General features: G+C 36.8%; 1 protein-coding gene across 13 annotated transcripts in view; it reads right to left on the reverse strand.

Moving 5' to 3' along the window:
* The window catches only part of LOC149777922 (DENN domain-containing protein 1B-like), a 161,291-nt gene that overhangs the window by 24,092 nt on the left and 119,504 nt on the right, over positions 1-17,695 (reverse strand). For 7 of the 13 annotated variants that reach the window (XM_089939019.1, XM_089939020.1, XM_089939021.1 and 4 more), the window contains 3 exons: positions 11,586-11,639; positions 10,017-10,130; positions 1,990-2,081 (listed from right to left, as the gene is read on the reverse strand). In XM_089939019.1, coding sequence (XP_089795145.1) covers positions 1,990-2,081; positions 10,017-10,130; positions 11,586-11,639 — 260 coding nt within the window. The remainder of the gene's footprint in view (positions 1-1,989; positions 2,082-10,016; positions 10,131-11,585; positions 11,640-17,695) is intronic. The other 6 variants (XM_089939023.1, XM_089939022.1, XM_089939026.1 and 3 more) reach the window with 3 other exon arrangements.

A 17,695-nucleotide genomic window follows, 5' to 3' on the forward strand; every position in this document is an offset into this window, starting at 1 on the left:
CAGCAAGTGTTTGGTTAAATATGACACGAATGAGTCATGGACATGTTTTTCAATCAATTTTGACAAGTTTGGTAGTATTGAGATTGGTCGGTAGTTATCAGCATCATCCTTAGAACCAGATTTGTGAATAGGAGTTACTTTTGCAGTTTTCCACATTTTGGGGACAGATGAGGTTGCAATACTTAAATTGATTATGAATGTTATGCTATCTAAAATAGCAGAGGCAGAAGATTTAATGAGTCATGGACCAATCTGATCAAGTCCTTTAGCTTTCTTGGTATCAAGTTCACACTGGTTCTTTTAACTTTGTCGTAATGTTGGTGAAAAAATCATTGAAAACATTTGCAATGTCAGTGTCATCAGTGACTATGGTGTCATTTACCAGAAGTGAGTGAATTTTATTTGTCTTATCTTTGTGTGTTCCTCCAGTGAGTTCATTGAAGACTTTCCAAATGGAGTTTGTGTTGCTCATTTTGTTTTCAAGCAGTGATTATTAATCATACTTGTTATTTCTCCATACTTTATATTGTGAATGGTTTCCCATAGCCTTGAATTGGTCACATGTTTTCATAGCATCTAGGATTTCAGCAGTAAGCCAATTAGGTTGAATTTCAGTCTTTACTTGATGTACTTTCTGTCGTACATGCTTAGAGACTACATCCATGAATAAGTCAGTCCACACCCTCAGAGCTTCATCTATGTCATCCAAATTTTGGATCATATTTCATGGAACTTTATATAGGTCATCAAGAAATTGTTCTTATTCAAATTTTTTAACAATCTTAATGAAGAACAATAGTGACCCAAGCTTGGGCCTGAACAAGGATTAGAAAGTCAAAGATGGGCTGCAATGAAAATTTCACCGTTCTCGCTGAAAACACTCCCTCTTTTAAAGCAAAAAGGTTCAACCAATTTTGCAAATCTCTTTATTTGTCCTAAGCTGACTTCTCAGTTCTGTCATGTATATGGAATAGCAAGTAAAAATTTCTGGTGAATTTTCCAATCAATTGCACAATTTGAGCAAGTGCTTATTCATGACTGACAAGTGTTTTTCTTGTAACAAAATGAATGCTCTGTTGAGAATACGGATGACTTTGTATGCTAATGGTCCATAATTTTCCTGGAACTTGGTTTCCATTTGTTTTAATTAAGCCTGTACAAGTGCTCTGCGATTACTCTTCCTGGCTCATAGAGTGAAAGCAGACTGGTCTCAATTTGTAATTACTGGTATTAGAAAGATAACATAATAAGTCACAGAATAAGTTTTAAAAAAAACAACCTTTCACACCATCAAATTTAGGTCCATTGTATCCTTGTTGAGTTTAAATGTCTATAAAAGCTGGCTGAGTGACAGTTTATTCCGGGCCAGTATAAATGTTTAGTAAATGCCAGTGGGTGAGTGGATATTTTTAGACCCCCCCCCCCCTTTTCCTGGCCCACCCTTTTTTGGTGACCATAATGTTTTACTAGAGGCAGTATATCCATCAGGTGGCATTATGAACTGACCATGCAATGGTGGTTGTTTACCATGGGCATCTTAAAGCACTTGAATGGAGACAGGGCAGGGACATCCAAACATTTTTAGTTTGCGATGCATAGAGGCATCAAATGACACTTACACTAAAATGAGGTACGTGTATCCTGATGCGTTTGCATAGAGACATGGCAGGGGTGTCCAGACATCCTTACCCTGAGATGTGTAAAGCCATTTAAAGGCACTTACACTGAAATAAGTTAGGGGTGTCCAGATACAATAGTATGGGGATATGGCAGGGGTATCAAAATGTCCCTACTTTACAATGTAGCAGAGGCATTAAAAAGGCAATGAAATGAGGTAGGGGAGTCTTATATGTTTGTATGTGGGAAAGGATTCATAAAGTCTCAAGTAATAAAGACTAACAGACAGTCTGAAAGACAGACAGACAGTCAAACTGATAAACAGTTAAACTGACAGACTTGTAGATTATGATTTACTTTTAAATTACACACCTATTTGCTGATCCAAGCTTATTAACAATGGCACCAGGTGGCCGGCTGACTACTCTGCTAGGATCTAAATGGGGTGGTGCTGGCCTTGGGGGCTGAAAAAAATGGATAAATCATTCCACTTAAGTCCGGGTAAAATGTCGCCCATCATGTTTTGCTATTCAACACATATTTATGAACAAATTTTACAACACAAGCTTACGGAGAATAAATTAATTACATTATTTGCATAATGGAAAACACTGATATTAATCAATTACCATATCTGCATAATGGAAAAAAATGGTAAAAAATGAAGCCAACAGTATTTTTTATTTAATTTTACCCAGCTATAATTAATTATTGAAATAAAATAAAATATCACATGACTGATATATTATTTATAGATTAATGAACAAACACCATATTTGTGCATAGTTAAGAAATGTAATGACTAATCTCAAAGTAAGCACATTCCAAAGATAATGGTATCATTGCTAAGGGATTTGAAAGTACTTGAAAGACCTGTCTCTACACTTGGTGATTGGAACACTGCCCTGCCATTTCCATCAGGTTTGTGAAATAACCTTGGAAGTAATCGTAGGAATACATCTTAATTTGGTATGTCTGGTGATTTCCTTCTGGCAGAGTATGATAGCAAAGGCCAAGGTTATTCCGATTTTGAATTTGTCTCCTTCTGCCACTATATTGTACCATGTGAATGAAAGAAGTTCAGAATATAGTTCTCAATGGTAACAAATTAAATCCAAGGTTTATTTCACAACCTGATGGAAATGGCCATGCAATGTTCTGATTGTACACTTGGTTGCAAGATTACTGCATAAAATTTGTAGCTTTTTGTCATGTGATACAAATTTATTCTAACATCTGTACCAGTATCAAATAAAATTTATGAATTTTGTTAACTAATTTTAATGCTCTCACAAAAGATAAAAATTATTTCACTCATTTCAGAAATTTCATTTCAAGCAAGTTCTCATGTAAAATATGTTAACTGACCCAAGAATAATCATACATATTAGATATACTTCACTTATAAATAGAGTCCAACTACAAACTGCACAGACCCAGATCACTCATTGCATAATGCACCAGTAGATCTGCTTCTGTACAGTTTATTATAAGTAATCAGTACAACAATCAACATAGACCCTGATCTGCATGTGCATTATGTGATGGCCTATCAGGGTCTATGTTGTTTGCAGCTGGACTCAACTTATAAGTGAGGATATATGGTACCTTGGTATGAAAAAATACAAGAGATGCCATTTTTGTTTGGTTTACCCTTGATTAAGCTAAGAAACCAATTTTTTTATAGCAAAATAAGTTTCTTCTTAAAATACGTTACTCAATCATAATTCCTAGGAGAACTACCACTACCTCACAAATCCAGCCCTCCCAGATACTAATTTTAGCTAAAGGGAGGTAAAAGTTGTCTGCCAACTCATTGGCGGTTGGGCAGAGTGATCTTCCCTTACATATAAGACTTGTGGCAAGGCATAAGGATATGTTAGTTATTACTGGAGTGGCAGGCATACTCGCTATGGATGTAACTGAGGGGAGGCTGGGAAGGTGTATGTGTATTATCATTGGGTAAGTATCTTTGAAGAAATGTATTTTACTATTAAAAAAATTGGTATCTTCTTCAAATACATTACCCAATCATAATACCTTAAGAGGATAAGTAAAAAATGGAGGGAGGTACATCCTCTTACCCTGGTGATAAAACCTCTGATCCTCAAAGGTACGAGAGACAGCTAAGTAGCCCAACTGGAGGAGACTCCATTTGTCAGGGCACCGCATCAAAAGGGAAAAAAAAATTCCCACAAAATCCAGTGGAAGCTGTGAAGCTGTATCTTAAGAAGCTATTGACCTGGAAATGTTACGTGTTGAGCTGTGTATATAGGTCCCACCAGATCGAACTGGGCCCTTTGGGCTGACAAATCTCAGAGACAAAAGCTAGAAAATGTGGACTCCAATCTCCATTCCATAGCCTGAATGATGATGGTTAGAGAACAGTTCTGTTCGAATACTAGGCTGGTGGCACCTGCCCTAACCTCATGAGCCAAAATGCGTAAAAATTATTGAAGCAGGGTTGTTTCCCTGTATGCTGAGTGAATAACTCATTTGATCCAGGATGAGCTGATATACCATCTTGACCCGATTTAAGAGACAGAAAAAGGCGTGATCTCCCTCTATGCACCAGCCAGTTCAATTAAGTTACCACTTCAAAGATCCGATAAGGTCTTGTAAGTGGCCTTTAGATGAAGTGTCCAGATGAGACAGGTTTCATGAATAAAGACTAGCTACCCATGGAAGGGCAATGGTTCTTGATGATAAAAGAGGATGCCATCATAAGAAAGACTGACCCATCTTCTCAAATCTGCAGGTAACTGGGGTATGAGGACAGAGCATGTGTTTCAACCAATGACCAGATATAGAGTCGTTTGCAGTTGGGACCATGAAAAAGGTGTTGAACGAAAGAGACATCTTGGTGCTATATCTGCACGGTATTTGATTAGTGGAGCTATGATAGGATGGCTTTCAGAGGTTTGTGTCCTATGAGTGACTCACGGGTCCTTTTGTTGAATCCCCGTACTATCCCTGTATTGATGCTATGGTTGCGGAGGGAAGGAAACATGTCTCCTTGATGGCTTGATATCACCTGTTTAGAAACCTGTGTACCTGCCGATGTTATGTTACATAAGATATGACAATATCACCTGTTTGTGGGTGCAGAGCTATATAAATAATGGTTACCTGGAAAAAATTGCTAACAGACAGTTTCAATTACCATGCTGACCGGTAGGGAGGTCAAGGACAGCCTATTGAGGTAGAATCACGGAAGTATAGTGTTCCAAGGCTAAAAATACCATGGTGAAAGAACTCAACTTGATATACAAAAGGAATGGAATTATACAATTATAAGGGGTTCTTCAGAGCATAAAGACATGCACGCATGTAAATAATGTAGCCCGAACCTAACTATAAAGACATGGGTTACATGTGTGCACGACTAAGTGTTCAATCAACATGATATAAAGTTATGCAGATAAACATGACTCAGGGGTCGCCTATATAAACATGCATGTGCAAGAGGTTACTGAATGAACCTTGTATAGAACGCTGAACAGTACTTGTCCGACTGGAACAGCATAAATGCAGAATGTACCAGTATCTACATCACACACAAATAACCTTCATAAAGAATGGAATAAATGCACTGTAATCGAGATATAACCGGTTGTTGTGACAAAATCCACTATAAGGCAGTACTTGCAGGGAAAAAAGGCCCAGAGACCGCCTGTACAAGTAATTATACTAAAAAGGTGTATGGACGCTATGAAAGCCTTGGATAAAAAACTTGCTACTATGTACACGTTTGTAAGGAAATTACACATATATTGAAGATATATGAGCAGAACTTTGTTGTGAGAGAAAGAGAGAAAAAGTTGGAAATAAAGATGGAGTATACTTTCCTTAAAAGTGAAAAAATTCCTCCAACTTGAAGTGACATATCTTCCATGTAGCTTTGGCTTTGCGAGGTATCTCATGACAAAAGCACGCTTCTTGGCACGAGCGAAAGTAATAACATATCTATATGCCTTGCTTCAAAGTCTAATATGTATGGGGACTCACGGATAAATGAATGTATAGATTTGTGTGGACAAACAAAGATTTCAAATTGATAACAATTTTATGCTTCCACCAAGGCAGGTATGACCAAAACTTACTGTATTACTAGCTAGAATAGTACATTGAATCAGGTGATAATAACTGCTAAACTAATTCTGGACAGTACAACTTAGATTTTTTAAATAAAAATCACAGTACAATATACTGTTCCTCCAAAAAAATTAAAAAATATAAATAATTTTTGTATACGCGTTACAATATGACATACTGAATTCATTATTCAAAACTGATTTTCTGAATAGAAATTATTTATTCTGCTTTTACTGTACAAAAAATTTCAAGTAATTTTTTTTAATTTCCTATTTATTTGGTAACAATTGCAAAGAATTTTATAGTAAAATTGTAATATCCGCTCACTCTACAGTAACGATCACATTTCTAAACAAGACTACACAGCTAAAAATGCATGCTATGTTGGAGATACAATCAAAGACAGTATTCTGCAGAATGCACTGTTTTGCATTTAAATGAATGTAATTTATGAGATAAGCAAGTGTTCTGCAGAATACAGTCTCTCACCTAAAAATGCATGCCATGCAAGAGATATGATTAACAGCAAGTTGTCTGCAGAACACATTCAAAGCAAGTGTTCTGTAGAACAGTCTCTCACCTGAAATCCATGCCATGCAAGATATTTAAATCAAGTGTTCCACTGAACACATTCCAACAGGTGTTCAACAGAACACACTCAAAGCAGGTGTTCCATAGAAAACATTCAAACAGGTGTTCTGCAGAACACATTCAAAGCAGGTGTTCTGCAGAAAGCAATTTCTTGCCTATGTATGATGCGAAGATGCAGCTTTCTCTTGACGCAACCATAACACTTGAAATCCTACCATATCAGGGCACAAAAGCTATCAAATTTTTAACTGAATGCAGCAATTTATAAAGATGAACACACCACTCTTTCTGGTCAATCTCTTGAAAAAGTTCCCTTCCATGTTTTTCTTTTCTGGCATGCCTCCTGGGAGGCAAGCAGTTTTTAAAATCCACCTGCAATATCATAACACTGTACAAGTTTGTTCTATTTTTTAGCTCTAAACCTAATGGGTTATGGCTGGGGTGGACAACTCAAAAGATTACACAGGCCAGAAACATTAATTGGAATTATGTGGGCTGCATTGTGAAGATTCTGTGCTTATAATAAAAGCATAAATATATAAATGTACAAAGTAGTACACTTACTATATGTTGTTTACCCTGGGTTCAAGACATGCCATATGCATTTGTTCATTAGGGTCAAAATGGGAATGATAATTCATCTCAGATGTAAAGAGCACTCAACATCAACAAAAGCTCTCAATGTAGATAATGGGAGAAAACTATTTTCCTATGTACATGTGATGGAGACATTGTTTGTGACAGCATCGCTTTGCCCTTATCGTGATTTTAAACCTCAAAACATTTTCCAAAATAATTTCTCAAACGCATAATGCTGATATTATGTCAAATATGGGATATGATTTTCAAAATGTTAACATAAGATCTTAAAATTATTGATAATAATGTTACTGTCGCCTCCCGAAATGTGCTACCATATATACCTGTTTGTAAATCAGCTCCAACTGTGAACTGCATACACCCTTAGTCTATGCAGTTTGTTAGAAATAATCAGTACTACAAGCAACATAGTCCCTGATATGCCACTACATTATGCAAAGGCAGATCAGGGTCTTTGTTTCTGCAGTTGGACTGTTTTTATAAGTGAGTATGCATGGCATATAATAAATAAATCTGTTTACTTTTAGCCACTGTAGAAGTACATATATTTGTGTGTTATTTCTTTTTGTAGAATTCAAGAGGGGAATATATCATAAAAATTACATTCATTTGTGTCTTAATTACTTTTGTAGAATTCAAGAGGGGAATCTATTTGTTGTTGTTGTTGAGTTTAATTATAGTGCCGTGCGCACATTTGTGCATGTGCCACTTTTTTCTGACTGCACCGCAGCATGCTAGTTGTTCCTGGAGAAGGGAATGGTGTCACCTCCCCCAGGCTTTTATGGGTTCAAGGAACCCTGATAGTTTGGCCTCAATCTATGGGTCCATAAAGGTCCCTTACAGTTGAATGGTTGGCTGTCATTAGTGGTAAGGAGAGCTTGGGAACAGTCCTGGTTGCTTCACATCGCTGGTTTCTTGTTGCATTTGCCTGGTGTTTCTTGCGTTTTATTTTTTTGTTTTGTTGTTGTTGTCAAGAATCTATCATAAAAACTACATCTGTGTCTTAATTACTTTTGTAGATGCATGGGTTCGAGTCTCGGATTCAGCCAATGTGGGTATGTGAGAAAGCTTGCTAGCAGCTTCTCATGGGTCGGTGGTTCTTTCCGGGGTTTTCCCGGGTTCTTCCTCCACCATTAATACTGGCCACCATGTATAGCCTATCGTGTGCTGAAAAATGGCGTTAAACCCTACAACAACAACAACTGTAGAATTCATGAGGGGAATCTATTATAAAAACTACATTTATTTGTGTCTTAATTACTTTTGTAGAATTCATGAGGGAAATCTATCTTTAAATAAACTAAAGGAATGGTAAGTATGAGAAGAACATTAACAGAATTATATGATGCACTGCATACAGGTCAAAGTAAAAATGGCCAAAAACTCTTACAAAAATCACAGCATTATAAAGATTTTTCAATTTGTGCATCTTCAAATGGTGGCCATAATATGTACATAGTTTCATAGTGAACCACTGAAAATAGTCAGACATGTCAAACTCTTAAGATACTGTCATACACTACACCAAGCGCCAAGTCAAAAAGGGCAATAACTCTCACACCAAGCTCCAAGTAAAAAGAGCAGCAACTAATACAGATCAGATGATCACAGCAATGTAATGATATGCAATCTATGGGTGACAAACAATAATATTTATAAAGTTTCATGGCAATCCATCAAAAACTGGGGGACTAGCTGTACAAACAATATTGTGTCATATGTTACACTAAGCGAAAGAGAAAAGGGCAATCACTCTAAAACAAAACAAAGTGCATGAGTAATATAATCTGTTGATATGTGCATCTTCAGATAATGACCATAACAGTTAGTTACCAAGTTTTTTCAAAACCCATTACAAATGTGAGACTAGTTGCACTGAATAAGATATTCTCTATACCGTATTTTGCTGAAGTTAATGCAAGCAATCCCATACAAGTTGTTGGAGCACGATCATTTGTCATTATGTGCACATGAACGTGATGAAAAAACATTTAAAACGTTTCATGGTAATCCATCAAAAACTGTGGGACTAACTTTTTCATGAGGTTTTGAGCCAGATGGAAGGAGAGACACTAGGATTCCTGTTGTGGTGGGAGAATAACTAAAGAATCACTTTAACTTAATAGCCACAAAATAGTCTAATATTAGGGAATCAATAAATTTCATAGTCAAGAAAGGTAGTAAATTAGCCACAAAATAGTCTAACGTTAGGGAATCAATTAATTTCATAGTCAAGAAGTAGGCTGACATTAGGGACTAATGATGTTGTTGTTGTAGGGTTTAACGCCATTTTTTAGCACACGATAGGCTATACATGGCGGCCAGTATTGATGGTGGAGGAAGAACCCGGGAAATCCCCGGAAAGATCCACCGACCCTCGAGAAGCTACTGGCAAGCTTTCTCACATACCCACATTGGCCGAATCCGAGACTCGAACCCACGTAGACAGAGGTGAGATGGCAGTGATCCGTAACGGAGAGCGCTTTAGACCACTCGGGGCCCCAGGGACTAATGAAATTTACTAGCCACAAAATAGTCTGACAGAAGGGAATCAGGAAAGTTAGAAATCAAAAAAAAATCTGACATTAGGGAATCATGAAATTTAATAGTCACAAATAGTGATAATGGAGACTCATGAATTTAATAGTAAAAAAATAGTCAGACATTGGGGAATCAATCATGACATTTTGCAGCCACAAAATAATCTGATGTTGGGGACTCATGAAATTTAGTAGTCACAAAATTGTCTGACATTGGGGACTCATGAAATTTAATAGTCTCTAGATTGCCTGACATTGGGGAATTATGAAATTTAATAGTCACAAAATAGTCTGACATTGGGGAATCAAACAATTTAAAAGTCACAAATATATGTTGCTTTACAGTACTACTCAGTTTGCAGCCTGCCCATAAAATAAATGGAAAGTCAAAGCGAATCTATCATGTACTCTGCATTTTGTTTGCAAGTGAATTCATTTGTAATAACTATCTAATCTTAAATTTAACTATTTCAACAAAATTGGTGAACATTTAAGTCCAAAGCAAGTGCTTAATGAAACTGTATTTAAAACAGATGTAGAAAAGCAAAACCTCTGATCCTCTATCCCACTTACTCTCCGTGTAACTAGCTCTTGACCGACAATAGTGGATGGGCGGTCTCTAACAAAAGTTTTGGTTTCAGTCCCATAGCGAACAGACTTACTGGCCTTAATGGAAATAGCATCCTCCTGAAATGAGCAAGTTACGGGTAAAAGCAGGCAAAAACAAAAGCTTTGCTCAATAACATAAACTTTCAGCATTCTTCTTACATGCAATCGTCTCTTAATGTAAAAAACATTGCCGATACTGCACACACACATAAAAATGTCCATTTTTAAAAAAAAGCAAGCCATACCATGAAAAGTCTAATATCATAACACTGTTTTAAGATGTATTCAAAACAGTGCATCTGTTATTAAGCTATGCTGATTACAAACCAAAATCCATGTGAAAACATAAAGTTAACCTTCAAGGGCCAGAACTCTATCCAAAATGGAATTGATGAGACAAAACCCATAAAAGGCATAAGTAGGCACATGAGACAAGTTTTGTACAAACTTACATCACAATATCTTGAATGGTTCTTGAGCTTTCATGGAGATTCAATATTGATTGAAAAAGGGCAATAACTCCATCAAAATTTGATAGGAAATGATAATACCTTTAAAAGGTACTTCTACAAGTAATAGGTGATTCATCTATCAAATTATTCAAAAGGGTTTGTGAGCATGCTGATTACAAGAAATGTGAATTGGCAGACAGAAATACAGATAGATGACAATGTGAATACCGGGCTCTTGTGTCTCAATGCAGGGCCCTAATAAAAGATATATGAAAATATTGATCAGGAATAATCTGTTGGCTGGACAACTATTTTGTTTGCTTTTTATAAATAAGTTATTACAAAAGTGTATGCATTTTTGTCACAATCAGCCATGCAAAAAAAGCAGAGCCAAAGCCAACAGTGGCATGAAATATTTACCAACTGCTGAACCAAGTGATGGAAAAGTAGATGAAATCAGCTTTTCAACATAAAAAAAGAGACAAAGAGTGAAAGACAGATTCTTCAAATGATGGCAAAGAATCAGATAAAGCATAGGTTCTCAACTTAGGCTGCATCCAACTTGTGTGCCATGGGCCCGCTGCAGGTGATACATAAGCCAGACATAGAATACAAAGAAGTGGGTCAAGGTTGGACCGTGGGTACAAAAAGTCTGAAAACCAATCAGATAAAACTAAAGCTGATATACGCAAAAAGTTATATTTCAGACATTGTCTTAGTTTTCATCTTAAGATGACAAGGTATCTTGTGTGTAACATGCAACAAGGCCATTGCAGGTGGCATAACCTGTGTGTAACATGGAAGGACTATTGCAGATTGTTTAGTGAATGTGTAACAAATAACAAGGCCATTGCATGTGATATAACCTGAATTAAAAATACAACAAGGCCACTGCAGGTGGTATAGCCAGCATGGTTGGCAAAGTTTTGAATATATTCATTTGTCATAGGAAAAACTCTGTATACAAAAAAGTCTGTATTATTTATGTCTATGCATAGAAGAAAAAAAGTAACACGTTTATAAATTGAAACACAGTTGATGCATTGTATTAGTCGAGCTAGTTTAGTGCATTTCTGCTCACCCTCCATTTTTGAACAGAACTTGGAATGTCATGTGCATATTTTCCATGACCACCCTGTAAAAGTACGATCACATAAATTAGTAAAGAACTTATTTAGCAAAGACAGTGGAAATTTTTGCTGCTTGCTGTCATCAGTCACAAAAAAATAAAGGACTACATCTAACAAATAAAATTATTTGTTCATGCTATCAAAATTAATGATTACAAAATATTCATACAGCTATATTAATTCAATAGCTCCATTCATAAGTTTTAAGAAGTTTAAAAAGATAAAGCAGAGCACTAGATAAACAACTTATTCATATATTCTAAGCTGACAATTTGACTGCATCAGTATTTTTGTTAATGTGTTTAAATTATGCAAAACAATTTCATGTATTTATTTCAATGTTGTCAGCTCCTGCCATAAAAACATTTTGTGAAGAATGATGACATTTTTGATCAATAAAACCATACTATCAGTTTGAGTTTCAGTTCTTTCATGCATGTTTGAAATGATAATACCTCAATGAATTTCACAAATGTAATTAGTTCCAAACACGGAAGTACAATATTCAATTTGTTAATTCATATCTAGAGCTCTGATAAATTATGATCTGGTAAAAATGCATGGCTGGCATCGACAAACTTGAATAGAGCTAGAGATTATTCTTGGAAAAACTCCAAGCTTACTGACTAGTATAAGAATCAAATCATGCACTCTCCTCCCTATCCCACCACATGCAATAATCCCCGGAATACTTCCAACATAGGGTAAACATATCATTAATACATTTAACACAGCTTTCAGGCTATGGAATGACATCTACATGACCATTTCTACCGTATACATTCACTGGTAAGTTGGGTCCAACAAGAAACAATACAGATCTTCTTACTGTGGCATAATGTGCTGGCATCTCTGGGTCAATATTGTTTTATACTGCTGATTACTCCTAGCAAACTGCATAGATTATGACCTGCCAGCACAATATCCAGTGGTAGATCTTGGTCTGTGTAGAGTTTGATGTTGGACTTGACTTATAAGCAATTATACACAGTAAGCTAGATGAAAAATTCTTGAATGGTGTACTTTCCAAATATGATTTTCATAAACCTGAATGATAGCCAGGATTTTTCCTTCATATTTGGAAATTAAATTCTGGTGAATTGCTTTACTTGCCCAGCAAAACTTTCAACATGCCAGGCTGATGATTTTTTACCTACACTGTCTGAATCTTTATTAACTAGTGAATACTAGTGACATTTACAAAATAATCATTCCCTTTGATTGGAGAGAAAGTCTTTTCCAAATCTGAAAAACCACTGAAGTACACTTGGTACATATGATTTTAGATTTATACACATTTTTAAATTGTTTCTTTAGAACTCAAGCAATGTATTTGTTCCTATTACCAAATTAGACTTGACACGTTTTATGTTCAACAGTGTAACTAGTAAATTCTGAAACTGGCCACAAAAGTGACCTGTTTCAAGTTTAATTACAAACAAATTTTCTACAGGCCCAAAAGTTATCTTCCATGAGTTTGTTGTAGAACATTCTTTTAAAACTGTCATATAATCCTTAAAGTTTGTATTGCTTGACAGCTGAATTTTCTGTTCTTTCTATTCAATATAACCAATTCTAAGAGTGAATTTGCATCTTATTGTACTTTGTCGGTGCTAATGCATGAAGTGTATGAATTTTTTAGTAAGTAGGTGATTGACTTGTCACCTGAGAATTTCAGTACTCTGTTGATTACCCTAGCCAAGAGTCCTTTGCGGGGACTGACACTCTACTGGGTGGTAAAAATGTCCACAAATTAAAGACAAGACCATTTCCTTTTTTAACTGCTGAGTGTTGAAATCGTCTCTAATAAAATGATTTTCAAATTAGTTGCTGTGGTGGACATACTGGATGTCAGATTGGTACCATTTTCATTCAGAAACCAAGCAGACATCATTACAAGCCTTTTGCTTAAAACACCATTCGATATTACCATCCATTCAGAGAGAGTAGTGACAGCAAGGCTTCTAAAAATAAGCCATCATGGCAGCCATACTGTATGTATGATTGATATCATTTTCATTCTTGACCAACTATATATCACAAGAAGTCATATGGTCAAAACCCCATGCTGATAAACCATCCATTTGGGAAGAGTAACAATAACAATATTTTCAAGATTGTCAACATGGTGGCCATACCGAAGGTCAGTTTGCTTCATTTTTATTTACAACCAACTAGATACCAAACAACTGTTTTGATGTAGACCCCATGTCAATGACTTTCCAGTTAAGATGTGCAGCAGTAAAAAAAGGTTTTCAAGATGCCCAGCAAGTGACCATATTGGACATCTAAACGTCAACATTTTCATTTAAGACCAACAAGATATGAGAAGTCTTCTGGTGAAAAGTCTATGGTGATATGTCGTCCTCTTTTGGAGGAGTAACAATAACAAGATTTTCAAGATGGCTGCCATTGTGGTCAGACTGGATATCTGAATCATTTCTATTTAGGACCAACTACTCATCATAAGTCTTCTGGTGAAAGAACAATGTCAATATGACCAACCATTCTAGAAGAATTAGCAATAACTAGCTGGCCACTGTGGTGGCCATTTTGGTGGTCAGATTGGCACCATTTTCATTTACAACTCACTAGACATCATAAGAAGTCTTGCTGATATGCCTAAACGTGTGCTAACAGATGTAAGGTGGATGGATGACAGACCATCCAATAACATTTTGTGGTATCTGAACAGTACAGATAAGAATGAATGACTTTATATTTCTCCCTCTCCTGCAACTAATGTGATTGACATGTACACTGAAGTCCATTAATATGCAAAATGATTTTCATGCCACGTAAATCCAACACGATCATCCAGTTCAATTTTCATTTGTGAGAAATTCTGCTGTTGCAGACCAAAACTTGAACTGATTGCTCTATCAGATGGAGTTTGTTTTATAAACAGAACATCATTTTCCTCCGATTGCAAATATACACTGTGTTCAAATGATTGTCCTGTTCATCTATTGAGTCTGAGACTTTGTTCAGATTACAGTCCTGTTTATACACTGAGCCTGACACTGTTCAGATATGAGTCCTGTTTATCCATTGAGTTGGAAGGTGTTCAGGTGACTGTCCTGTTCATAATCTTTGTTCACATGATTGTCCTGTTCACACACTGAGTCTGACAGTGATTACATGGCTGTCCTGTTCGTCCATTGAGCCTTACACTGTTCAGATTGTTGTGTTCATCCAATAAGTCTGACAATATGTTCATATGAGTGTAGTGTTCATCCACTGTGCTTGACACTGTTCAAATTGTTGTGTTCATCCACTGAGTCTGACACGGTTCAAATTGTAGTGTTCATCCACTGAGGCTGACATTGTTCAGATTGTTGTGTTCATCCAATGTGCATGACACTGTTCAGATTGTTGTGTTCATCCATGGAGTCTGACACTGTTCAAATTGTTGTGTTCATCCACTGAAGCTGACACTGCTTAGATTATTGTGTTCATCCAATGGGCCTGACACTGTTCTGATTGCTGTGTTCATCCAATAAGTCTGAAAATGTGTTCATATGATTGTAGTCATAGCTGCCAACCTTCCAGGCTCGCAATTAGTGAAAATAGGGATAAAAATTAGTGAATTTGGACAGGAATTAGTGAAAAATACCATGACAATAACTCCATCCACTCTGACCATCAATACTATACTATATCAAGATTGCAATATAAAACTAAAACACTATATATATGCAGAAATACATCTGGATTTCTTTTTATTATGGTATTCATAAACTTCACTTGTTCTTGTGGTTATTTATCAAGGCATGATACTGTGGCAGACTTGAACTTCCTCAATTGCATGATCGTAAATTTGTTTTAAAAAAAGTTCAGGCTTCTTGCCTGCTGGTTGATCTTGGTGACTAAACTTGCTGACAAACTTTCTGTACCTAAGGATGCATTAAAGTCTGTCTTATTTTTCCTCACAAGAGAAAATACTCTTTCCCTGTCACTGTTGCTGTGAGGAATGCACAGGAGCTGCAGCACTTTTGGTTCTTCCACAGAAAAATAAAGAAGCGATCTTCGAGTCTGGGAACATTTGTCGGAACCAATGTTTAGGATGGTCTCCATCTGATAACAGTAACACAAGAAAACTCACAAATAATGCTTCAATGTTGGTAGCTTGCAGGTCTCCCATCAATGGCTTAAAATATTCCAGAGCTGAAATCTGCAAATTATTAATTTTCCCAACTTCTATGTGTTTTTTGCAGATGATGTGCTTTCTCACATCGTCCCTGCCACCATGCCCAATACTAAAATTTGCAGCACACTGTGTGCAAAAAGCATGATGTATGTCAATGTTTAATGGCAGAATGCACTGCCAATTTTTGGTATATTCCAAATAAACTTCACTTTGTGAGCAATACATTTCTTTTTCCTTGGTGGTGAAGCCCTTTTCAAGATCTTACATGCAATGCCGAATGGTAATTCAAATCAGTGTTGGTGATGCATGCGCTGAGCAAAGTTCTGGTTAGGCCCCTGTTTCACTCAAAAGCATTTGTAAAACTACTCTTATACATATAGATTAAAATAGGCTAAAGTGATTGCTCTCAGACCAACTGTACCAATTGGCTGTAGTTCTATTAATATTGTGACCAGCAGTATCAGACTGTTTCAGCAACTGCCAATATCACGACTAGCGCTTAATGGGAAATCGTTTATTTTATTAATGATTTAAAATAATTGAGAATTGGAGAATTTGTGAATTTTCTGCTTGTGGTGTGAATCCATGAATCACTGAAAAAGTTGTGAAATTCACGTCAAAATTGTGAGGGTTGGCAGCTATGTGTAGTGTTTATGTGTAGTGTTCATCCATTGAGCCATACATTGTGTTCTATGACTGTCTTGTTCATCTGTTGAGTCTAACACTGTTCAAATTGTTGTGTTCATCCATTGAGTCTGACACTGTTCAAGGGATTATCTTGTTCATCCATCAAATATTACAGTGTTCTGATTGTTGTATTCATCTAATCTGTCTGACACTGTGCTGACATGGTTGTTCTGTTCATCCATCGAGTCTGACACTGTGCTTGCAAAATGGTCCTGTTCGTCCAGAGTGTGACAAAGTTCATATGACTGTCCTGTTCATCCATTGAGTCTGACACTGCACTGAAATGATTATCCTGTGTCTTGTTCATCCACCGAGTCTGACACAGTTCAAATGACTGTCCTGTTCATCCACTGAGTCTGACACTGCATTGAGATGGTCATCCTGTGTCCTGTTCATCCAATGAGTCTGACACAGTTCATATGACTGTCCTGTTCATCCACTGACTCTGACACAGTTCAAATGACTGTCCTGTTCATCCACTGAGTCTGACACAGTTCATATGACTGTCCTGTTCATCCACTGAGTTTGGCACAGTTCATATGACTGTCCTGTTCATCCACTGAGTCTGACACTGCATTGAAATGGTCATCATGTGTCCTGTTCATCCAATGAGTCTGACACAGTTCATATGACTGTCCTTTTCATCCACTGACTGACATAGTTCATATGACTGTCCTGTTCATCCACTGACTCTGACACAGTTCAAATGACTGTCCTGTTCATCCATTGAGTTTGACACAGTTCAAATGACTGTCCTGTTCATCCATTGAGTCTGACACAGTTCAAATGACTGTCCTGTTCATCCACTGAGTCTGACACAGTTCATATGACTGTCCTGTTCATCCACTGAGTTTGACACTGCATTGAGATGGTCATCATGTGTCCTGTTCATCCAATGAGTCTGACACAGTTCATATGACTGTCCTGTTCATCCACTGAGTCTGACACTGCATTGAAATGGTCATCATGTGTCCTGTTCATCCAATGAGTCTGACACAGTTCATATGACTGTCCTGTTCATCCACTGACTGACACAGTTCATATGACTGTCCTGTTCATCCACTGAGTCTGACACTGCATTGAGATGATCATCCTGTGTCCTGTTCATCCAATGGGTCTGACACTGCATTCAGATGGTCATCCTGTGTCCTGTTCATCCAATGAGTCTGACACAGTTCATATGACTGTCCTGTTCATCCACTGAGTCTGACACAGTTCAAATGA

Source organism: Sinohyriopsis cumingii, chromosome 17 (genome assembly GCF_028554795.1).
Source record: "Sinohyriopsis cumingii isolate HCF-2022 chromosome 17, ASM2855479v2, whole genome shotgun sequence".
NCBI lineage: Eukaryota > Metazoa > Mollusca > Bivalvia > Unionida > Unionidae > Sinohyriopsis > Sinohyriopsis cumingii.